Below are 25563 nucleotides of genomic sequence, written 5' to 3' on the forward strand. Positions count from 1 at the left end.
GGCTATCAGAAAAATCCCTTGAATTGTTGTGGCGTTACCATGATCACAAAATGCTTGCGATGACATGTAACCATCACTAATTAACCATTCAGTGGTTAAATGTGCAGTGGTATAGTGTGCATGTGCAATGGACATCTGAAGCTCTTGATAGAGTCAAATAACTACCTTTTAACATTAGCTATATATTAATACCGTGTAGCCGTAATGGCTGCTAAACCATGTGTACATGCTACGCACTCCGTACGCTATTTGCGTATGAAGACCTCGCACGTGGTACGCAAATAAAGTACACACGCTGTGCTGGGTGTACAAAATACCCACAGTGAGCATACACACAGACAGTAACCTTTATAAACTTTAAACACAGATTATGCTTACTCTGTAACCCTTGTATGCAACACACTATGATTGAGTTTGTGTTGTAAAACCTTACTACTGAAATACTGCAGCGATATAACGCTGCTTAACCTTGTTAATGTAAATGCTGTTAGAGCGATTTAGAATTCAGAAACCCTTTGTACCAGCTAGAGAGACACAGACACCCTGCTGAGGTTCTAACACCTTATATGAACGTTCTATTTGCAAAAGAATAATACAATACAAGTCATACACTACCAATATAACATAGACTACCTAACCAGATAACTGCACATGAAATACAATAACAGTACAATAACACTTAAGAGAAAGGAGAGAGAAAGAGGAGAGGAGAGAGAGATATGGCTCACAATAACAATAAAGACAATATGATTGCGGAGAACTTACGCACAAGGGAAACAATCGCATGCGCCTCTGGATATCCAGCTCCCGATTATCAGTGATGAGAACCGTTGAAGAGAATAGTAGAATGGGAGTTGGATCAGATCGGCTTGTCTTTTTATACCCTACACACAATACAGTACAATGGTCCCTATATTCTTATTGTTCATTGGACACAGGAATTCATCTCCGCATTATAACAAAAGGTCATAGGTTGATTCATACAGGTGGGCTGTGACTATTTCCAACTGCTCAGGTGGGTGGGAAACTAGGTTTCCCGCCGCATGGATAAGTGAGTGCAAATAATAGTAAAAGTACATAAACTTCTTATATCCATAACTATTCGCACGAGCGATTTAATCCGCTTCAAACCAACACCGGAATATTGCTAATTAAATACTCTTCCGATGGATACTAAACACCACTGAATAACCCTTGTCTGACCCTTCGTATCAAACAAAGAGGGATCTCTTTGTCTATGAACATGCTACATTAACTAAACTTTCAGATTCTATCAAAGGGACCATAATCTACAAAATACATTATATGATTAAAATATGTAACGATTGAGTCGCACGCTAGGCACACATAAACTCTACCGTAAATGCGCATACCGTGCGCCTGCGGGTGCACGTAACAGCGGGTATGCGTACGCACGGGAGAGCGCACGCATGCGCAGCGCGGACCTATATGAGGTGCAAATATGGCAGTGTGCATCATGATATTTTTCTGACTTTGACAGTCTGCTACAGACACAGCGTTTCTCCTTCCTGTTGCATGCAGCATTAATGACATCAGTAGCCTTCGGAATGCATGCTATGGAGACCAACCTCCCAACAAGTTGGGATGAGATTTCCGACCTGTGGACAATGAGAAAGTCCCCTCAAGTCAGGGTTGTCCTGCCAAAATCTAGATGGTTACGAGGATATGTTGAGGTAGCAGGGTAAACTGGGGGTGTACAGGCGATGAATATCTGCATTATGCAAAACAAAATTGCAGTATGAACTATGCAAATAAAAATGACTGTGCATCTACATCTAAATTAAGCGTACTATCTGAACTTTCTGGGGAGCTCCAGCACAAACAGATTGACTTGCAAGTTTACATGGCAATTTTAAATGCCTATAAAAATCTGACCCAGGAACACAATCAAAGGAGCAGTCCTGAAGTAATTGAGTTCCAATCCAGCAATAAAATAGTTGTTCCACAATTCAGTTGAGGAGCCCGCCCAGAAGGAAATAACTAAAACGGACTTGACTACTTAATAAATTAGTTTATAACCACATATACACCATTTACTATTCCCCAATGCTACTCCCAAACCGACATACTGTACATATAAAAGTTACCCTACATTGATAGAACTGCTAGGTATGGCAGGCTCATGCTGCTGAGTGCAAGTAGTTTCTGTTATCTGTAGTGTCAGACTGATGGATGTTCCTTACAGTGTCCTTTAATAGTCTGACTCTGAAAGATAGGAAGCACGGAAATAATCACAACTTAAAGCATAACTCCTAAAGTTGAAAATTCAGTTTTGGACGTTGTATACTTAAGCTGATCCCAAAACATTACTTAACTGGGAAGCAGTGGTCACGTTCAACGTTACTGCTGGCAGCGTGTTGGTGACGGTGAACCTGCTGCTTGTTTAGAAGTAGACTAGTTGAAGTGTTCCCGAATCTCAACCTCGGAGTCCAGAGTATATTGCCTGGGCATCTGCCACCTGTTGGGTGCCCGACTGTATCACCAGATAAGTCAACTTCTGGCATCAGGGAATGGGAACATTGTGATTTTATTAGCATGGGGAAGGATGCAGTATTAGGGAGATTTAACTTTCAGGTGGCTTTCCCCTATAACTGAGTGCACTGAAAAGCTTGTTACGGGCGATAAATGTCCCACTACTTCTCTGTGTCATTTAATAATAAACGCTTGTGAGACAAGTTTTTGATAATGGAGAACACACATGTGGGTCTCTCAAAGAGGTCACAACCCTATGTCCGGCCTCTGAAAATACTGCATAGGTCTGTATAATTGGCTGCTATGTGTACAATCAGATGCAAAAGGTGATCTGTGTCTTAGTTAAGGGCCCGAAAGAAACAATACATGTGATTAATGTGTTTTTTTCAGATACTGTAACTGATCATGTAGATGAGGAAGTCACTATCAGAGCTTATTCCATACATTTGGGATCTAAGCTTAGGGAGATCACTGAACGAAATGGAGGTAAAAGTGTCAAGTGCAGGGGTTATGGCATCTTGATTTGCTCCACCATGGCCTCATGATGGCACAAGTTGCAGTGTTACACCATGGCTGACAAGTCTGTGATGTACTGGGGAAGTTGGCAGGATCTGGGTGGGTTTCCAAATCTGCCAGAAGCCAAGTCATACTTCCCTAATATACTTTGTTCAAGCACATAGAAAAATGGATAAAAACACATGAAGGATAAGGGTTCTGTGTATCATCACTTAATTTCTACAAAAGCAGGTGAAAATTAACATTTCCAGGGCCATTCATCAACTATGAAACACATGAGATATCACTGATATAATTCTCCCTGATAATTTGTAGAAATTATGCCATTTATCAAGTTCTGAAAAAGCATTTTTGTTGGAGCTTGTGAGTTTTACTAGCTTTTTTTTGACCTTTTGAGTGTTACTGTACACCATATTGAGACATACTTGCCTACATGTTCGCTGCTCTCTCCAGGAGGGAGCAGCCAGGCCACATAGGAGGGTGCGGTACGGGGATCGTGGCATTGTAAAGCGGGGCTGGGGCGACAATGACGCAATTTTGCACGAATCGCATCATCGCTCAGCCCCTTCTGTGTGACGGGTTGCCGCGGTGAGTGGCAGGGGGTGAGCAGGATGTGGGAGACTTGCCCACTTCCCCAGGGGATCGGGTGTGCCACACGATTTTCAGGAGCTTCTCAGCCTTCCTGGGAGAGTAGGCAAGTATGTACTGAGATGGCATACAGCACCCAATAGTGTGCAGAAGCTGCCTTTTACACAGCAGCTTCTGCAGCAGAGGAATCTATTAATATCCCTCTTTGCTGTTTCCTCCCCACTCCACTGCCCTCCTACTCCTCTGTAATGTACCTGCTGCCACAGCAGCCTTGATTTATAGTAGACACTGGGGGGAGATCTGTCATCTGTGTTTACTTGTGGCTTCCGCTGTAATTCCCATCCGTTGGCACCACTCCACATCAAGTCTCACATCACTGTACCCATCGCAGACTGCTGTGTTTCACCACTCCCCTCCATGGTCCCCGCTCCACTGTATCCACCGCCACAGCCTGGGGGGAGGCGACTCAGATGACAACGGGTAGAGAATGCCAGGAAGCACAGATGAGATGATGGCAGGAGGGGCACAAATGCGGTAGGGGGGGGCTACAAACTGCGGAGCGGTTAGCGGTGGGGGGGGGGATTACCGTCACTGAGGAAATCCTTGCAGCTGTAGAGGTAAATGTGTCACAATTCCAAAAAAACTGTCTCCGCAAAAAGAGCAGCTTTTTGGTAGTAAAACTTTAAATACTGAGGCATGATAAATGCCTCTGAAAGGTTTATTAAACTCGCTGCTAGTTTAGATCATAATTATCACTAGTGATAATTATGTAATGATGAATAAGTCCCTAAAGCTTTAGACAAATGTTAGCAGCATTATTTTAACAAGTTTTTCATGCTCTGTTCACAGAATGCACTTTTAACAATGCAGTCTATTGCAGTGGTAGCGCGTGTGAACACTTCAGCATTAGGGCACGATGTCTTCTCAGATCTGAACCGTGGAGTTACCTGTACAATGATATTGTAGTAAGAGCCCTTAAGAAAGCACTCATCTAGTTTTAATGCACTTTTCAGGAGTTAGCAGTTGAAAACTGCATCAACAGTGTATAGGTGTGAACAAGCCCTTAGGTTTAAATAATAATAATAATAATTTTATTTATATAGCGCTCTTTCTCCAACAGGACTCAAGGCACTTTACAGACATCAAAAACAATGCACATAGGCCCTCATTCCGAGTTGTTCGCTTGGTAAAAATCTTCGCATCGCAGCGATTTTCCGCTTAATGCGCATGCGCAATGTCCGCACTGCGACTGCGCCAAGTAAATTTGCTATGCAGTTAGGATTTTTACTCACGGCTTTTTCATCGTTCTGGCGATCGTAATGTGATTGACAGGAAATGGGTGTTACTGGGCGGAAACAGGCCGTTTTATGGGCGTGTGTGAAAAAACTCTACCGTTTCCGGAAAAAACGCAGGAGTGGCCGGAGAAACGGGGGAGTGTCTGGGCGAACGCTGGGTGTGTTTGTGACGTCAAACCAGGAACGACAAGCAGTGAAATGATCGCAGATGCCGAGTAAGTCTGGAGCTACTCAGAAACTGCTACGAGGTGTGTAATCGCAATATTGCGAATACATCGTTCGCAATTTTAAGATGCTAAGATTCACTCCCAGTAGGCGGCGGCTTAGCATGAGCAAATCTGCTAAAATCCGCTTGCGAGCGAACAACTCGGAATGAGGGCCATAATACAGAATATTTAAGTAAGACCGCAATAGATAAGCCACACAGACATAATAAAAGAAAACCTTAAGCTAACAACATAATGCAGGATTGGTGTAGGCATTTTGGGTAATACCTTCCAAGGGTTGTGTATTCCACCCTCACAAGGTACCAAGTTCGGCAGCCATCTTGGGCGCCTTGCGTAGGGTTACCCAGGGTGGAATAGTCCACCCCTAGAAGAGCTGACACAAAATGGGGGTGATTTCAGAGTCCTAAAGTTCAGAGTAGGGTTCTGACAAATCTACCAGGTCCATGTATTTTTCATCCCATCCACAAGCGTACCAGATGAGGCACCCATGTTGGGCGCTCTTCGAAGGTTAAACTGTGGGAGGTGAGCCATCAAGGGCCAAGTGCATATATGGGAAAACTGGCGCTTGTGTAGTAGTATGATATACCCTGTATGTAGGGCGCAATGGCAGGGTGTGCAATCAGTGGAGGTAAACATTGCAGGAAAAGCACACAGTGGGGTGGTAGTGAAAACAAAAAAAAATATATATACCTCACAATCCCTACAAATACAATATTCATCAGACAATAACCCCTCACAGTGCCTCCGAGCTCCCTGACTACCAGAGCGCTTACTGATGCCAGCCTTTACTGAAGTGATGTGCTGCTCCTGTGATCCTACAAATTCGTACTTGCCATCAGAACCCATTCCAGATCCCTGTTCGACCTCTCTGGGACCCTCACAAAAACAAACTGTCCTTATCAAAACCAGAATTAATAATAGAACCCGAAACGCAGTCTCTTGTGATCGATCCATTTTGTTAGGGGAAAGGAGGAAAATAAGAAGGAGAAAAGAAAGGAAAAAAATGTAGGGGGAGGTGAAAAAAGAAAGTGGTACGACAACCGTTCTAGCTCTTGTTACTCTCTGTGCTCAGATGCCCTTCGACAGTCCTGTCTCTCGCTTTCCCGGAACAGACACTCCAGTGATACGAGGTTCTCTACACTCTGCTCTTTGTCACGAGTTCTCTCCGGGTCAGCGACCTTCTTGCAGTGGGACGAGTGTACCCAAGTCTCTCTTTCGGCGACCTTCAATGCTGTTGTGCTGGTTAACAAGACTTGATACGGTCCTTCCCACCTGTCTATGAGGCAACCTGAGCGTAAGAAATTTCGAATCATCACATAATCCCCAGGTTCAATGTCATGACAATTACTGTTCGGCAGGTCAGGAATCACCAGCTTTAAATTTCTTTGTTGATTTCTCAGCTGTTGGCTCATCCCAACCAAATATTTCACAGTCACTTCATTATTACATTTCAAATCATCCTGGGGGTCTATCATTACATGAGGTTGTCGACCAAAAAGGATTTCAAAGGGTGATAAGTTAAGGGGAGACCTGGGAGTGGTTCTGATGCTGTACAACACTAGTGGCAAAGCTTCTGGCCACGACAATCCAGTCTCAGCCATCAGCTTGCTCAGCTTGTTCTTAATAGTGCTGTTCATTCTCTCCACCTTTGCACTCGCCTGTGGACGGTACGGAGTGTGCAGCTTGCTATTAATTCCCATCAGTTTTCACATGACCTGAAAGACTTCACCTGTAAAATGGGTACCACTTTCAATTATTCTAGGGATACCATATCTACACACAAATTCCTGCACAATTTTCTTTGCAGTGAACATAGCAGTATTTGTAGCAGCAGGGAATGCTTCTACCCAATTTGAAAATACGTCAATACAAACTAACACATATTTTAAATTCCTACAGGGTGGTAACTGTATGAAATCGATTTGTATTACCTGAAAAGGGCCGTCTGTCGGAGGGATATGGGATGGCTCTGTTGGTATTGACTTTCCAATATTCTTCCTCAAGCAAGTAAAACATGTCATTGCTCTCTTACCTGCATGAGAAGAGAATCCTGGCGCATACCAGTAGGCTCTCACCAGCTTACACATACCCTCTTTACCCAGATGAGTCAGACCGTGTGCCGCCTCAGCTAAGCTTGGAAGATATGCTCTGGGGGCTACTGGCTTACCTTGTCCCCCTGTCCACAGTCCCGAGGATTCCTGGCCATATCCCTTTGACCTCCAGACTGCCTTTTCCTGTAATGAACACAAATCTAGCATTTCAATTAATTGTTGTGTGTTGATTGTGTTAAATGTCATCAGTGGTGTGATGTTCGTTTGTATGGGGGTGCTAGCTGCTGATTTAGCAGCATCGTCTGCCCGGCTGTTACCAAGTGAAATTGGGTCTTGGTTGTAAGTATGTGCTTTGCACTTGATAACAGCCACTCTGTCTGGTTCTTGTATCGCTGTTAAAAGTCTTTTTATGTGGGACGCATGCGCTACAGGTGTGCCAGCTGCCGTCATGAAATTTCTGAGGCACCATAGGGCCCCGAAATCATGCACCACTCCAAAGGCATACCTAGAATCTGTGTATAGGTTAGCTGCATCTCTTAATGGTGATGTTTACAGGTGCCATCAGTGATAATTCGCACACACACACACACACACACACACACACACACACACACACATATATTAGAATGAAGGATAAAGCGACCAATGGTGTATAACAATAAGGTGATATGCCCAATTGATAAAAAATAAATATACAATTTATTAGACAATTACACACAGTTGAAAAAGTAGGACAATCATATACAAACACAAATGAGCTATAGTACTTAAAATCGAAATTAAAAGACTATTAAAATCAATGAAAGATAATTCCTTATCTGGATATGTGGTCAGTACAGGCAGGGCCGGATTAAGCCCATGGGGGGCCCAGGGCACACAAGACAGGGGGCCCCCCCCTCCAGCAACCACCCCCCGCAATGGCAAAAGCAGGATTCGGAAGGGGGGTTTCCTTTGATGCACGTACATGTGTGTGTGTGTGCGTGTATATATATATATATATATATATATATTTATATATACAAACAGTGGTCGAAGTGGAAATTTTGAAGTGGGGGAATGCAAAAGTCAAGGACACAATTATGCGCGCGCCTCCAGAAAAGGGGGTGTGGCCACCTAAAAGGGGGCGTGTCCAGTGTAGTAGAACCCCTTATACTATCTAGTACTGGTGCCCCTTTCACCTTATAGCACACGGTACGAGCTGAAATTCACATTATAGCACACGGTACGAGCCGAAATTCACATTATAGCACACTGAATGAGCCGAAATTCACATTGTAGCACACTGAATGAGCCGAAATTCACATTATAGCACACTGAATGAACCGAAATTCACATTATAGCACACTGAATGAGCCGAAATTCACATTGTAGCACACTGAATGAGCCGGAATTCACATTGTAGCACACTGAATGACCCGAAATTCACATTGTAGCACACTGAATGAGCCGAAATTCACATTGTAGCACGCTGAATGAGCCGAAATTCACATTATAGTACACGGTATGAGCCGAAATTCACATTATAGCTCACTGAATGAGCCGAAATTCACATTGTAGCATACTGAGTGAGCCAAAATTCGCATTGTAGCACACTGAATGAGCCGAAACTCACATTGTAGCACACTGAATGATCCGAAATTCACATTGTAGCACACTGAATGAGCCGAAACTCACATTGTAGCACGCTGAATGAGCCGAAATTCACATTGTAGCACACTGAATGAGCCGAAATTCACATTGTAGCACACTGAATGAGCCGAAATTCAATTGTAGCACATTGAATGAGCCGAAATTCACATTGTAGCACACTGAATGAGCCGAAATTCCATTGTAGCACATTAAATGAGCCGAAATTCACATGATAGCACACTGAATGAGCCAAAATTCACATTGTAGCACACTGAATGAGCCGAAATTCACATTGTAGCACACTGAATGAGCCAAAATTCACATTATAGCACACTGAATGAGCTGAAACTCACATTGTAGCACACTGAATGAGCCGAAATTCACATTATAGCACACTGAATGAGCTGAAATTGTGACGACAGGGAGCGAGAGAGTGACGACAGGGAGAGAGAGAGTGACGACAGGGAGAGAGAGAGTGACGACAGGGAGAGAGAGTGATGACAGGGAGAGAGAGTGACGACAGTGACAGCAGGGAGAGAGAGAGAGTGATGTCAGTGACAGCTGGGATAGAGAGAGTGACAGTAGAGACGGATGGTAACGACACGAGAGAGGTGACAGCAGGGGAACATTACCTTATTTGTTGCGGGTGAGCGGCGGGTGGCTGGCGGCGGTGAGCGGCTGGTGGCTGGCTGCAGTGAGCAGCATGCGGTGGGTGGCTGGCGGCGGTAACTAGCGGGCGGTGGTTGGCGGCTGTGAGCTAGTACAGCGCTCTACACAGCCGCTGGCCACCGCGCAGGGACGGGGAGCAACATGTGCAGCAGGATGGCCACTTCCCTCGCCTCCTGCTGCTCTTTAATTTCCTAATTTCCGGGTCAGTGGAAGAAGTGGCGGTATACCATACCGCTGTATACCACCCCACTTCGACCACTGTGTGTGTGTGTGTGTGTGTGTATATATATATATATATATATATATATATATATATATATATATACATATATATTGCAAAAGTATGTCACTCAGCGGGCTTCTTAATCACATATCACAAACGCCAGCTAGTTCAGCAACGTTTCGGGTTTTATTTAACCTTTGTCAAACAGCACATATACGACAATAGGGTAAATAAAACCCGAAATGTTGCGGAACTAGCTGGCGTTTGTGATATGTGATTAAGAAGTCCGCTGAGTGAGTCCGCTGAGTGACATACTTTTGGAGGTTATGTGAAGGCAGTGTAAAGAGCACCACGGCTGATGATTGAGGAGAGGGAGTGCTGGCCAATCGATTTGTGTGTATGTATATATATAAATATTCTAAAAATAAAAATGAGGAGAAGGTGCGCTCATAGTGCAAATCAGTACTTTAATGGATAAAACACCAGTATGTACAATCCAGGACAGGTAATTCAAAGACTCGTACCCTGATTACCCACACTGTGGGCTGATTACCACATGGTTTGTAAATATTCCACAAGGCTGTAGCTGTAATCGCCTACCGCAGTCCGGGACAAAGCACCGTATCCGGCCGTGAAGTTAGCCAGGACCCGTCAAGCCACCGTGCCGAGGGATCGAGCAGATCATCCAGCACACTTGCAGGAAAGGAACGTCTGACAGACCACGCCCCAACGCGTTTCGTGTATCACTTCGTCAGGAGGCTGGTCTGTCAGATAACTAGGAGGATTTTATAGGGAAAAGGCCTCTCCCAGAAAACAACGTCACACTTCAATTTACAGCGCCGCGGCTCTTTCGGCTTGCCGTGGTTGTATTAGCCTTACATAATTAGACCACATTTTCTATTATATTATATATCAGGTATAACACATCTTTACATAATATGCACGAATATACATATACATACACACACACACATTACATATACACCCACATACACACAAATACACAACATACACATACACACACATAGAAAATATACACACATACATATACACTAATAGAACACATACACATACATACAGTATACACAGATAGAGCACAAACTGTGCACACACTTACACTGAAGACTGCCCTAAGGAAAGGGGTGAGGATGCCACAGCCAGGAGATATTGCTGGGAGACAGGGACACGGTTCACCATTAGGCCCCGCCCCCACGACAAAAATGCCGCAATTCGCGGGTCGGCGGGGAGGGGGCGGAGCCAATATGATGTGATTCTATAACCATTAACTCATATTAGCTCCGCCCCCTCTGCTACGACCCCCGAATCGCGGTATATAGCCACAAGGGGGCGGGGCTCCGAATGCCTGCCGTAGGACCAGACAGCGTTCATTGAAATAAAAAAACATTTGGGCCACCCCCCTATTCCCCCCAGCCCAGTACAAAGCCAGCCACCGGCAACAGGAGAAGTCGGGGTCAAGGCTCCAAGCTGCAGCAGGGAGGAGAAGACTCCCGACTGCTGGGGAGGGAGGATTCCGCGCTGCCAGCGGGGATGTGATGTCCTGCTCGCGGCTGTTCGTGTGGCTCCCTCCCCCCTCCTCACGGGTTAGCGTCAGCGACTGATACAGGGCAGAGGGGACAGCAGCACCAGAGCGGTGCAGAGCAGCTTCGGCTGGGGGGCCCCTTATGCCAGGGGGGGCCCGGGGTACTGACCCCCTTGGCACCCCCTTAATCCAGCTCTGAGTACAGGTCTCCCTGAGTACTATAGTTCAATTGTCTATTGGGCATATCACCTTATTGTTATACACCATTGGTCGCTTTCTTAGAAAGAAACACTAGGGGCAAGGGCACATATTTGCTTTAATGCAATGTATTTTCTCTATCGTCCTAGTGGATGCTGGGGTTCCTGAAAGGACCATGGGGAATAGCGGCTCCGCAGGAGACAGGGCACAAAAAGTAAAGCTTTAGGATCAGGTGGTGTGCACTGGCTCCTCCCCCTATGACCCTCCTCCAAGCCTCAGTTAGATTTTTGTGCCCGGCCGAGAAGGGTGCAATCTAGGTGGCTCTCCTAAAGAGCTGCTTAGAAAAGTTTAGCTTAGGTTTTTTATTTTACAGTGAGTCCTGCTGGCAACAGGATCACTGCAACGAGGGACTTAGGGGAGAAGAAGTGAACTCACCTGCGTGCAGGATGGATTGGCTTCTTTGGCTACTGGACATTAGCTCCAGAGGGACGATCACAGGTACAGCCTGGATGGTCACCGGAGCCTCGCCGCCGGCCCCCTTGCAGATGCTGAAACAAGAAGAAGGTCCAGAATCGGCGGCATGAAGACTCCTCAGTCTTCTTAAGGTAGCGCACAGCACTGCAGCTGTGCGCCATTTCCTCTCAGCACACTTCACACGGCAGTCACTGAGGGTGCAGGGCGCTGGGAGGGGGGCGCCCTGGGAGGCAATGAAAACCTATTTTTGGCTAAAAATACCTCACATATAGCCTCCGGGGGCTATATGGAGATATTTAACCCCTGCCAGAATCCGTTAAGAGCGGGAGACGAGGCCGCCGAAAAAGGGGCGGGGCCTATCTCCTCAGCACACAGCGCCATTTTCCCTCACAGAAAGGCTGGAGGGAAGGCTCCCAGGCTCTCCCCTGCACTGCACTGCAGAAACAGGGTTAAAACAGAGAGGGGGGGCACTAATTTGGCGTTAGAAATATATAAAAAAGATGCTATAAGGGAAAACACTTATATAAGGTTGTCCCTATATAATTATAGCGTTTTTGGTGTGTGCTGGCAAACTCTCCCTCTGTCTCTCCAAAGGGCTAGTAGGTCCTGTCCTCTATCAGAGCATTCCCTGTGTGTGTGCTGTGTGTCGGTACGTGTGTGTCGACATGTATGAGGACGATGTTGGTGAGGAGGCGGAGCAATTGCCTGTAATGGTGATGTCACTCTCTAGGGAGTCGACACCGGAATGGATGGCTTATTTAGGGAATTACGTGATAATGTCAACACGCGCCAAGGTCGGTTGACGACATGAGACGGCCGACAAACAATTAGTACCGGTCCAGACGTCTCAAAAACACCGTCAGGGGTTTTAAAACGCCCGTTTACTTTAGTCGGTCGACACAGACACAGACAGGGACACTGAATCCAGTGTCGACGGTGAATAAACAAACGTATTCCTTATTAGGGCCACACGTTAAGGGCAATGAAGGAGGTGTTACATATTTCTGATACTACAAGTACCACAAAAGAGGGTATTATGTGGGATGTGAAAAAACTACCGTAGTTTTTCCTGAATCAGATAAATTAAATGAAGTGTGTGATGATGCGTGGGTTCCCCCCGATAGAAAATATGGGCGGTATACCCTTTCCCGCCAGAAGTTAGGGCGCGTTGGGAAACACCCCTTAGGGTGGATAAGGCGCTCACACGCTTATCAGAACAAGTGGCGGTACCGTCTATAGATAGGGCCGTCCTCAAGGAGCCAGCTGACAGGAGGCTGGAAAATATCATAAAAAGTATATACACACATACTGGTGTTATACTGCGACCAGCGATCGCCTCAGCCTGGATGTGCAGAGCTGGGGTGGCTTGGTCGGATTCCCTGACTAAAAATATTGATACCCTTGACAGGGACAGTATTTTATTGAATATAGAGCATTTAAAGGATGCATTTCTATATATGCGAGATGCACAGAGGGATATTTGCACTCTGGCATCAAGAGTAAGTGCGATGTCCATATCTGCCAGAAGATGTTTATGGACACGACAGTGGTCAGGTGATGCAGATTCCAAACGGCACAAAGGTGTATTGCCGTATAAAGGAAGAGGAGTTATTTGGGGTCGGTCCATCGGACCTGGTGGCCACGGCAACTGCTGGAAAATCCACCGTTTTTACCCTAAGTCACATCTCTGCAGAAAAAGACACCGTCTTTTCAGCTTCAGTCCTTTCGTCCCTATAAGAGTCATATCTGCCCAGGGATAGAGGAAAGGGAAGAAGACTGCAGCAGGCAGCCCATTCCCAGGAACAGAAGCGTTCCACCGCTTCTGACAAGATCTCAGCATGACGCTGAGACCGTACAGGACCCCTGGATCCTACAAGTAGTATCCCAGGGGTACAGATTGGAATGTCGAGACGTTTCCCCTGCGCAGGCTCCTGAAGTCTGCTTTACCAAGGTCTCCCTCCGACAAGGAGGCAGTATGGGAAACAATTCACGAGCTGTATTCCCAGCAGGTGATAATTAAATTACCCCTCCTACAACAAGAAAAGGGGTATTATTCCACACTATATTGTGGTACTGAAGCCAGAAGGCTAGGTGAGACCTATTCTAAATCTAAAAAAATTTGAACACTTACAAAGGTTCAAATCAAGATGGAGTCACTCAGAGCAGTGATAACGAACCGGGAAGAAGAGGACTATATGGTGTCCCGAGACATCAGGGATGCTTACCTCCATGTCCCAAATTTGCCCTTATCACTAAGGGTACCTCATGTTCGTGGTACAGAACTGTCACTATCAGTTTCAGACGCTGCCGTTTGGATTGTCCACGGCACCCCGGGTCTTTACCAAGGTAATGGCCGAAATGATGGTTCTTCTTCGAAGAAAAGGCGTCTTAATTATCCCTTACTTGGACGATCTCCTGATAAGGGCAAAGTCCAGGGAACAGTTGGAGGTCGGAGTAGCACTATCTCGGATACTGTTACAACAGCAGGGGTGGATTCTAAATATTCCAAAATCGCAGCTGATCCCGACAACAAGTCTCCTGTGCTTAGGGATGATTCTGGACACAGTCCAGAAAAAGGTGTTTCTCCCGGAAGAGAAAGCCAGGGAGTTATCCGAGCTAGTCAGGAACCTCCTAAAATCAGTGCATCATTGCACAAGGGCCATGGTAAAAAAATGGTGACTTCCTTCGAAGCAATTCCAGTCGGCAGATTTCATGCAAGAACTTTTCAGTGGGATCTGCTGGACAAATGGTCCGGATCGCATCTTCAGATGCATCAGCGGATAACCCTATATCCAAGGACAAGGGTGTCTCCCCTGTGGTGGTTACAGAGTGCTCATCTTCTAGAGGGCCGCAGATTCGGCATTCAGTTTTGGATGTTGGTGACCACGGAGGCCAGCCCGAGAGGCTGGGGAGCAGTCACACAAGGAAAAAATTTCCAGGGAGTGTGATCAAGTCTGGAGACTTTTCTCCACATAAATATAGCTAAGGGTAAATTTATAATGCTCTAAGCTTAGCAAGACCTCTGCTTCAAGGTCAGCCGGTATTGATCCAGTGGGATAAAACATCACGGCAGTCGCCCACGTAAATAGACAGGGCGGCACAAGAAGCAGGAGGGCAGTGGCAAAAACTGCAAGGACTTTTCGCTGGGCGGAAAATCATGTGATAGCACTGTCAGCAGTGTTTCATTCCGGGAATGGAAACTGGGAAGCAGACTTCCTCAGTAGGCACGACCTCCACCCGGCAGAGTGGGAACTTCATGGGGAAGTTTTCCACATGATTGTAAACCATTGGGAATTACCAAAGGTGGACATGATGGCGTCCCGTCTGAACAAAAAACGGGACAGGTATTGCGCCAGGTTAAGAGACCCTCAGGCAATAGCTGTGGACGTTCTGGTAACACCGTGGGTGTACCAGTCGGTGTATGTGTTCCATCCTCTGCTTTTCATACCTAAGGTACTGAGAATTATAAGACGTAGAGGAGTAAGAACTATACTCATGGCTCCGGATTGGCCAAGAAGGACTTGGTACCCGGAACTTCAAGAGATGCTCACAGAGGACTTATGGCCTCTGCCGCTAAGAAGGGACTTGTTTCAGCAAGTACCATGTCTGTTCCAAGACTTACCGCAGCTGCGTTTGACGGCATGGCGGTGGAACGCCGGATCCTAAGGGAAAAGGCATTCAGGAAGAGGTCATTCCTACCCTGGTCAAAGCCAGAAAGGAGGTGACCGCACAACATTATCACCACATGTGGCGAAAATATGTTGCGTGGTGTGAGGCCAGGAAGGCCCCACGAAGAAATTTCAACTCGGTCGATTCCTGCATTTCCTGCAAACAGGAGTGTCTATGGGCCTCAAATTGGGGTCCATTAAGGTTCAAATTTCGGCCCTGTCGATTTTTCTTCCAGAAAGAATTGGTTTCAGTTCCTGAAGTCCAGAAGTTTGTCAAGGGAGTATTGCATATACAACCCCCTTTTGTGCCTCCAGTGGCACTGTGGGATCTCAACGTAGTTCTGGGATTCCTCAAAACACATTGGTTTAAAACCAGTCAAATCTGTGGATTTGAAGCATCTCACATGAAAAGTGAACATGCTCTTGGACCTGGCCTGGACCAGGCGAGTGTCAAATTGGTGGTTTTTTTCTCAAAAAAGCCCATATCTGTTTGTCCATTCGGACAGGGCAGAGCTGCGGACTCGTCCCCAGTTCTCTCCCTAAGGTGGTGTCAGTGTTTCACCTGAACCAGCTTATTGTGGTGTCTTGCGCCTACTAGGGACTTGGAGGACTCCAAGTTGCTAGATGTGGTCAGGGCCCTGAAAATATAGGTTCCAGGACGGCTGGAGTCAGGAAAACTGACTTGCTGTTATCCTGTATGCACCCAACAAACTGGGTGCTCTTGCTTCTAAGCAGACTTTTGCTAGTTGGATGTGTAATACAATTCAGCTTGCACATTCTGTGGCAGGCCTGCCACAGCCAAAATATGTAAATGCCCATTCCACAAGGAAGGTGGGCTCATCTTGGGCGGCTGCCCGAGGGGTCTCGGCTTTACAACTTTGCCGAGCGGCTATTTAGTCAGGGGCAAACACGTTTGTAAAATCCTACAAATTTGATACCCTGGCTAAGGAGGACCTGGAGTTCTCTCATTCGGTGCTGCAGAGTCATCCGCACTCTCCCGCCCGTTTGGGAGCTTTGGTATAATCCCCATGGTCCTTTCAGGAACCCAAGCATCCACTAGGACGATAGAGAAAATAAGAATTTACTTACCGATAATTCTATTTCTCGGAGTCCGTAGTGGATGCTGGGCGCCCATCCCAAGTGCGGATTATCTGCATTACTTGTACATAGTTACAAAAATCGGGTTATTATTTGTTGTGAGCCATCTTTTCAGAGGCTCCGCTGTTATCATACTGTTAACTGGGTTCAGATCACAGGTTGTACAGTGTGATTGGTGTGGCTGGTATGAGTCTTACCCGGGATTCATAAATCCTTCCTTATTGTGTACGCTCGTCCGGGCACAGTATCCTAACTGAGGCTTGGAGGAGGGTCATAGGGGGAGGAGCCAGTGCACACCACCTGATCCTAAAGCTTTACTTTTTGTGCCCTGTCTCCTGCGGAGCCGCTATTCCCCATGGTCCTTTCAGGAACCCCAGCATCCACTACGGACTCCGAGAAATAGAATTATCGGTAAGTAAATTCTTATTATTAATAGCAAGAATACTATCTGTAATCTGAGGAATACTTATGTGTAGATGCGTCAACAGTTACTCTTCCATGACTCTTTTGACAAACAATATTTCATGGTATTAAATGCTATTTTGGCATAGATGCACAATATTGTCCCTGTCTGCGCTGTATGATGTGTACATTATGGTACATGATATTGTTTTTCCAAAGCAAAACGTTCTTTTATTTATGGCTGAAATGAAATGTTAAGCCAGAGCAAAGAGCATATGTATATAGTTATGTCTATAGATTTATTATATATATGCATGTTTGCCAAAGGGTTCTGGAAACCAGAAAGGAGTAATATAGTAACATAGTGCGGCCATCAGAAATTGTGGGGCCGAGGACTGACCAAATAGGCAGCCTTTTCCAACACCACCCACACACTGCCCTATAGCCACACACACAAACTGCCCCATAGACACACACACACACACACACACACACACACACACACACACACACACACACACACACACACACACACACACACACACTGCTCCATAGCCAGGCAGCTGCAGCCTCACTTTCCACTCCACTCCTACAGCTTACCAGTCTGTGGTTGCTGTTTGCCCTAGTTGGAGATCTGCAGGCAGGAGGCAGAAATCACAGAGGTCCTTGCATTGAGAGGGAGCCTGGATGGAGGCAGTGTTGATCGGGATCACCGGCAGACAACCATGGAGGGACAGAGATGGCTGTAGTATTTTACATTTGCTGATGGCCGTGAGCCAATCGAAGCTCACGGACCGGCATCCTATCAGGAGCTGCCAAGCGCGTATCACTGGATTCAATATACCACCGCCAGTCCCGTCTGTCCCCCCTTGATGGCGGCCCTGAAGACAGACATGTCAGGGAACTCCTTACAATCACTATGAAGAGCGCTGCAAAACAATGTAAAAAGAGGGGAATGTTGTGAAATGTGGTATAAGACAGGCTAATTTTATTTGTTATTGAATACTGTATATTGAACTCATGGTTCTCCAAATTACCAGCAATTTGGGAGGCTTTGATTGTAAGGCCTCCAGACAGGTCTTTAGAACAGGGGTGGCTAAGTAATGCAGCAAATACTGATAGCATGCATTGCCTTTTGACTAGATGTTACGAGAAAGTTCTCTATATTGTACAGAAATCGGTAGACATTTTTCTGCAGGTTTATTGTTTGGTAATATGCTCTTTGCATTGTATGTTGGTTATTAAAGCTACACTGCCACTAGGGATGAACATCGATGTTTTATGTTTAACACCATCAATGTTTTTACTTGTGATGGTAATGTTTTCATTCCATGGCAATTTTCCAGTGGCAGGAGCCATTGAATGGCAGTTTCATATATATATTTTTTTTATGAGATAGTTAGTTACCATCGCATCGAAAGTTTCAATGGCAGAAAAACAGCCACCATACGATGATGGGCTTCTGATATCCATCCATAACTGACACTCATTGAAAACATGTTTCTCCCTCTAGCCATAGCCCTGGATGTAGCGCCATCCAGTCTTTTTTCCCTGGACTCTGCAAACCAATTTGCCTTACTACTTCTCGATGAAGAGGCTGGATCACCAATAAGACCAATCACAACTCAAAATCGTTTTTCTATGCCCTCTTTTTTTCTCCATGGGAAGTGATTGTTCAAAGCCCAGGCCATAGCTTGTGTTTGCCCCAGGTCAAACGGTATAAGTCCTCCCTGCTTAAAACCAGGTGCCCTAATAATGATAATAATAATGTAATAATCATAGTCATGAAACAAGTATAGATATATGTAGTTATTTGCAAAAAATAAGGCAGCATGCTGAAATATAGTAAGGCAAGTCAGAACAATTTAACTTTTTCAGGTATGATGCCTAAGTCACAACGGTTCCGGTATGAATGGTCGACCATGTGATGGTCGACAGTCATTAGGTCGACACTGGCATGGTCGACATGGACAAATGGTCGACACATGAGAATGGTTGCCGCATGAAAAGGTCGACATTAGTTTTTTTTACTTTTTTTGGTGTAGTTTTCTGCGTAAAGTGACGGGGAACCCCAATTAGTGCACTGCTTCACTCGCCATGCTTCGGGCAAGGCAGATTACCGTTCCCAATTGTAGTCCATGTGGATCGTAAAGTATGGAAAAGTTCCCCAAAAGAATAAAAAAAAAACACATATCGACCTTTTCATGTGTAAACCTCTGCCTTTTCATGTGTCAACCTTTCATGTGTCGACCATGTGTCCATGTCGACCATGTCAATGTCAACCTAATGACTGTCGACCATAACATGGTCGCCCATCCAAACGGATACCAGTCACAACAAGATGACTGAAAGTAATATAAAACACTTTCCAAAAAATACTTCTCACGTATCATTTATAGTAATTATTATCCATTAGCTGCATCTAAACACTGTCACTAAAACAGAAATAATAAAAAACAGATGTCATTTATTTCCATTGTTCTGAGCTGCACATAAAATATCCCTTGGAAAGTAGCGGAATATATAGGCTTAAAGTAATATATAACTAAAAAGCACTGTATTTTGCTCCTGCTCCCTGGGACAGTGAAATCTTTCTGGAATTGGGATCATAAGTGGTTGCATAGTCTTTAAATAGTAATCTGTATTCATGGAAACATGGAATCATTTTGATAAACTTTTGATGTTAAGAAAAAATAACTGGTGGGAAGCAAGGAAACATATTTCATATTAAACCTCAGAGGAATGTTCTACATTGCCAGACTTTTCCCCCTCTGAATTTGGTATGTTGTATGAGAGTAAATAGCAGTATGGCTTCCTGTTAACCATTGTAAAACATGTAGTTTACAGACATTACTATGTCAACCTGAATGTATGCTGGGAGTTATGTACTGACACAGAGGGATCAGTATGAAATACCTACAGTCAAAATCCTGACGGTCAAAATCCCGACAACAGTCGACTGTCAAAATCCTGACTAGGTCAAAATACTAACATTTAAAATACAGACAAGGTCAAAATACCAACATTTAAAATGTCTACATGTCAAAAATTTGATAAGAGTTTTTCATTGTTTTTTGGTGTGTATGTCAACATGGACACCATATAAGTGTACCGCATCCCCTCGCATGGCTCGCGCTTCGAGCACTGTGCCTCGCTGCTCTCTGCACACTGAGTATTATATTCTAGGTCCACTGGTATGGTAAAGTATGAACAAATTTGTTTCAATGAAAAAATCATTAAAAACTCATGTCGACTTTTTGACCTGTCGACATTTTAAATGTCGGTATTATGACCTTGTTGGTATTTTAAATCTCGGGATTTTGACCGTGTCGGGATTTTGACCGTCGGTCAATGGGTGTTTGTATTTTGACCTTCGGGATTTTGATTGTAGGTAAATTGACCGAATCCCGCCACAGATTGCTGTTTAGACTCATCTATTGTGTTTTATATGAAGGAATACCCTTTACATGTCATGTGAACAGCTTCTTTTCCTTGTCCCGCAGTGTGAAAAACCACCAGTGAAAGACCTGTTCATAGATCTTAAAGATGGAAGAAAACTGCTGGATTTGCTAGAAGGTCTCACTGGAACTTCTTTGGTCAGTACAAAATTGAGCCTATAAGCATTCATTTATGTCTTCATTCCACTTCAGCTATTTGTATGTTTGTCTTAACACTCTGCTTTGGATTAGCATTGCTGTACCCATTGAGTCGCTCAATTAATATAGACAATTGCAGTTTGGCTTTACAGGTGCCATGGCTAACCAGTCAGATATCCCCTTTAATGTACATAACAGCGCAAACCATTTTAGTTTTTACTCGCAGCTCCAAGACTTCTGGACCCTGCGGAGAACCTCATGTCTGAATCCAGCATGGAAATGGGGGGGTCTGCTGGGAGGAAGGGAATTTAGAAGTTAGACATCCCCTTTAAGTGTATCTACTCAGGAAATGTTTCACAATTTTGATTTGCTTTGATATGGCATACATTACTGCAATATAATGTATCCTGTAATTGTGCATTTGATATGCAAATGATAAAAGACACAGTGGTAAGATGTTTTATAATCAACATGATGTAATTCCCTACAATTTTCTACATGACAGTAAAGCACTTATTATGTCTAGAGGGAAGTTTTATGTTCCATCAACAAGAAGGGCATAATGAATGTTAGATAAAATACAAAGTGCAGTATTGCTTACATAGTAAATTCTTGTAAGAACATGACTGCTCATTGTTATAGCTATACAGTTGCAGCAACAGATTTCTCAGAACGTGTATTATTGCATTCTCAATGGCTAATTCACATGACAGACTGCTGTAGTGATGGTCATCAGAATGAAAAGATGTTTACACTACAGTACAGCATACTGAGTCTAGTAAAACTGCATGTAAGCACTTCCCATAAGTTACTATTCTGTGTCTGCAGTTGATGGAATAATTGTTCTCTGCTCTTTATAAAACCCAGAATATATGTGAGAAAATCATAACTGCAGACTTATAAAATTTTTCTTCCTGCACCAAAATGAAAGGATCACAAAACAATGACATAATGGGGGTAATTCCAAGTTGATCGCAGCAGGGATTTTGTTAGCAGTTGGGCAAAACCATGTGCACTGCAGGGGAGGCAGATATAACATGTGCAGAGAGAGTTAGATTTGGGTGTGGTGTGTTCAATCTGCAATCTAATTTGCAGTGTAAAAATAAAGCAGCCAGTATTTACCCTGCACAGAAATAAAATAACCCTCCCAAATCTAACTCTTTCTGCACATGTTATATCTGCCTCCCCTGCAGTGCACATGGGGGGTCATTCCGAGTTGTTCGCTCGCAAGCGGATTTTAGCAGATTTGCTCATGCTAAGCCGCCGCCTACTGGGAGTGAATCTTAGCATCTTAAAATTGCGAACGATGTATTCGCAATATTGCGATTACACACCTTGTAGCAGTTTCTGAGTAACTTCAGACTTACTCGGCATCTGCGATCATTTCACTGCTTGTCGTTCCTGGTTTGACGTCACAAACACACCCAGCGTTCGCCCAGACACTCCTCCGTTTCTCCGCCCACTCCTGCGTTTTTTCCGGAAACGGTAGCGTTTTTTCCCACACGCCCATAAAACGGCCTGTTTCCGCCCAGTAACACCCATTTCCTGTCAATCACATTACGATCGCCAGAACGATGAAAAAGCCGTGAGTAAAAATCCTAACTGCATAGCAAATTTACTTGGCGCAGTCGCAGTGCGGACATTGCGCATGCGCATTAAGCGGAAAATCGCTGCGATGCAAAGATTTTTACCGAGCGACCAACTCGGAATGACCTCCATGGTTTTGCCCAACTGCTAACAAAATTCCTGCTGCGATCAACTTGGAATTACCCCCAATGTACGAGCACCTTTACTGTATTGGCTTTTACATTTATTCCTTTAAATGTGCATTAAACACAGTGTTTTGGGGTCTATTTATTATTATGCAGTGATAGAAAGAAACTTCTACCACTGCAATTTACCAATAAAATGTTACAGTGGACATTATGGCAGGCAGCAGCAAACAGAAACATAGGGCGAGATGTAATAGGGTCTGAGTCTGTAAAATGGACAAGTTAAGCGCTAAACTTGCACATTCTACAAACTTGGACAAAGTAATAACTGCAAGCTTAATTGAGGTTAATACAGATCAAGCTTGTGGTTCACCTCAATTAAAGTTGCTGTTAACCACATAATGCCATTACAGGTACCAATAGTTTTGCAGGCTTTGGGATTTTTTAAATGGGGAAACCCTATCTACTTTTAAGCACTTCTACCTATGATGAACAGACCCTCTTGGTTTTGTTGCCTGTTTCTGTGCTTTTCAACAGTTCCTGTATGTTAGCCATGCTCCATCTGCTTGGCCATCAGGGGCGTTCACTGCAGAGGAGGGTTTTGGCACACACCGGTGACATTCGGTGAGGTCAATGGCTGGGGTGGCACCCAGCAATTTAACCAAGCAGTACTCCCTAATCTAGACACAAATCGGGGGAGAGGTAAGTTGAGAGCTGTGAAAGGAAATGGGGGGGGGGGGGTTCAGGGATGCAGCGAAAGGGGAAAGGAGAGACCTGTGTGTGAGAGGAGAGAAGTACTGATGTGGGGGAAGGGGTGCTGCAAAATGGCAAAATGGTGGGGGGCTGGAGCTGTGAGGGGAGAGTCCTGTGTGAGAGAGGTAAGAGGGAGGTGGGTCGGCCGTGAATCAGGGGAGGGGAAGCTGTAGCTGTGAGGTGAGAGAGACCTGTGTGAGAGAGAACTTATTTGGAGGAGGGGGGTCGAGGGTGCTGGGATGGGATGAACATACCTTGGCCACTTCAGGACGCCCATCCAGACTGAGCCGGTTGAAACTATGAATGGTTACTAGTACCAGAGGGAGATAGCTACTACAGCTGCATCACAGGGGGTGTGCCTTGAGCCCATGGCAAGGCATGCATGTCACAGCTGCCTCAACCTGGTACTTTTTTCACTGCAGTGTTACTGCCTTAGGTGTGGCCCCCAGGCCTGCCCCAGCTACATGCAGTTTCTGTTGCCAGAAGGAGGGAAAGCTCTCACTGCCTCTTCTGTCTAAGGGCCTGATTCAGACCTGATCACTAGGCTGCATTTTCGTGCAGAGGGCAATCAGGTCAGAACTGGGCATGCGTATGCACCGCAATGCGCAGGCACGTTGCACAGGTATAAAGCGGATCGCCGCTCAGCGATGGGTTTGTGTGAAGAGTCCATTCGCATGGGCGTTCGCAAGGAGATTGACAGGTAGAAGCTGTTTGTGGGTGGTAACTGACCGATCTGTGGGAGTGGTTGGAAAAACGCAGGCGTGTCCATGCGTTTGCAGGGAGGGTTCCTGACGTCAATTCCGGTTCCGGAGAGGCTGAAGTGTTCGCAAGCTGCTGAGTAAGTCCTGGGCTACTCAGAGAATGCACAAAATCTGTGCAGCTCTGCTACACATGCGTTCGCACACTTGCAAAGTGAAAATACACTCCCCTATGGGCGGCAACTATGCGAACGCAGGACTGCAAAAAAAACCTAGTGAGCGAACAGGTCTGAATTAGGCCCTATGTGCAGTAGAGTGCAGCACCTTCATACTCCAGTGACACTAGCAGATTTGTACACTGATCTGTATACATTATAACATTGATCCGTGGAAAAATGTGCTATTTTCATTGGAGTATGACAGGTGAGGTGCTGCCTCTCCTGACTGCACGTCCCTGGCACACACAAGTGACACATGTTATGTACACAGTCTCACAATCCCTTCGTTTCATATATGACATAACGGTGAGCAAAGTAAGCTGGATTCTGATGTGCTATTTTTACTGTGTCCACCACACACATATACAAGTATGTCTGTATATCTTTAAAGTAATGGTTGACATTACTGCCTCACAGCACTGCGGTCATGGGTCCGATTCACACCACGGCCCTGTGTGGAGTTTGTATATTCTTCCTGTGCTTGCGTGGGTTTCCTCCCACAATTGAAAAATATAATGGAAGGTTATTTGGCTCCTGACAAGAGCCGTCCCTAGTGTGTGTACATAGATTGTAAAATACACTGGGGCAGGGACTGATGTGAATGGCCAAATATTATCTGTATTATCTGTAAAGTACTGCAGAATATGTGTGCGCTGTAGAAATAACTGGTAATAAATAATACTAGGGGCCTAAAATTCTTTTAGGCAGTGAGAGCAGAGCATTTGATTTAACTTTGCGCTATCACATACAGAGCGGGATTTACTAAAGGGAAAATGCGGTAAAACCCCCGTTTTACCGCATTTTCATATGTACTAACCCCCGACCGCCGCGTTTTCGCCCCATAGGGTATCGCCATCTTTTTATGGCGATACCCTATAGAAGCCTATGGGACTCTTACCGCCGGCGCCGGATCCCGCCGCATCCCGCCGCCGCCCCGCGCCGCTCACGACGACCCCCCCTTCCCCCCGGCGTACCTGAGAGGCTGATGGTGCGGCCCCCCTCCTCCTTCTCTCCCGCAGCACAGCCTTGTCTCCTTCCGGCTGCAGGGGGGAGGAGGAGGAGCCCAGGGACTCCCTGCGCACGTCACCTCCCGGGTCTGGGAGGTGACGGAGACCTCCGCTGACCCCCGCCGACCCCCGCAGACCACCACAGACATCATCGCGGGGGGCCTCCTATACCGCATTGCGATACTAATCGCATATGTTAGTACATATGCGATTAGTATCGCTGCGGTAGTTGGCGAGGGGCGGCGATGTCTTATAGTACATCCCGCCCAAAGTGTTTCCCACTTGGAGAATGGGCATGGCAGATTCCATTCTGCAAAGGCTGCGAATATCAAACTACTGTAGTTTCTCTAACGTCCTAGGGTATACTGGGATAGATTAGTACAGGTTAAGTATTCCATATCCAAATATTCCGAAATACGGAATATTCCGAAATACAGAATTTTTTGAGTGAGAGTAAGATAGTGAAACCTTTGTTTTCTGATGGCTCAATGTACACAAACTTTGTTTA

At 45.4% G+C, this 25563-nt stretch overlaps 1 protein-coding gene across 3 annotated transcripts in view; it reads left to right on the forward strand.

Annotated features, from left to right (window-relative positions):
• The window catches only part of UTRN (utrophin), a 1167552-nt gene that overhangs the window by 140822 nt on the left and 1001167 nt on the right, over positions 1 to 25563 (forward strand). For all 3 annotated transcript variants that reach the window (XM_063917938.1, XM_063917937.1, XM_063917939.1), the window contains one exon: positions 20575 to 20667. In XM_063917938.1, the coding sequence (XP_063774008.1) occupies positions 20575 to 20667 (93 nt within the window). The remainder of the gene's footprint in view (positions 1 to 20574; positions 20668 to 25563) is intronic.

The sequence above is a fragment of the Pseudophryne corroboree genome, chromosome 4 (genome assembly GCF_028390025.1).
Source record: "Pseudophryne corroboree isolate aPseCor3 chromosome 4, aPseCor3.hap2, whole genome shotgun sequence".
NCBI lineage: Eukaryota > Metazoa > Chordata > Amphibia > Anura > Myobatrachidae > Pseudophryne > Pseudophryne corroboree.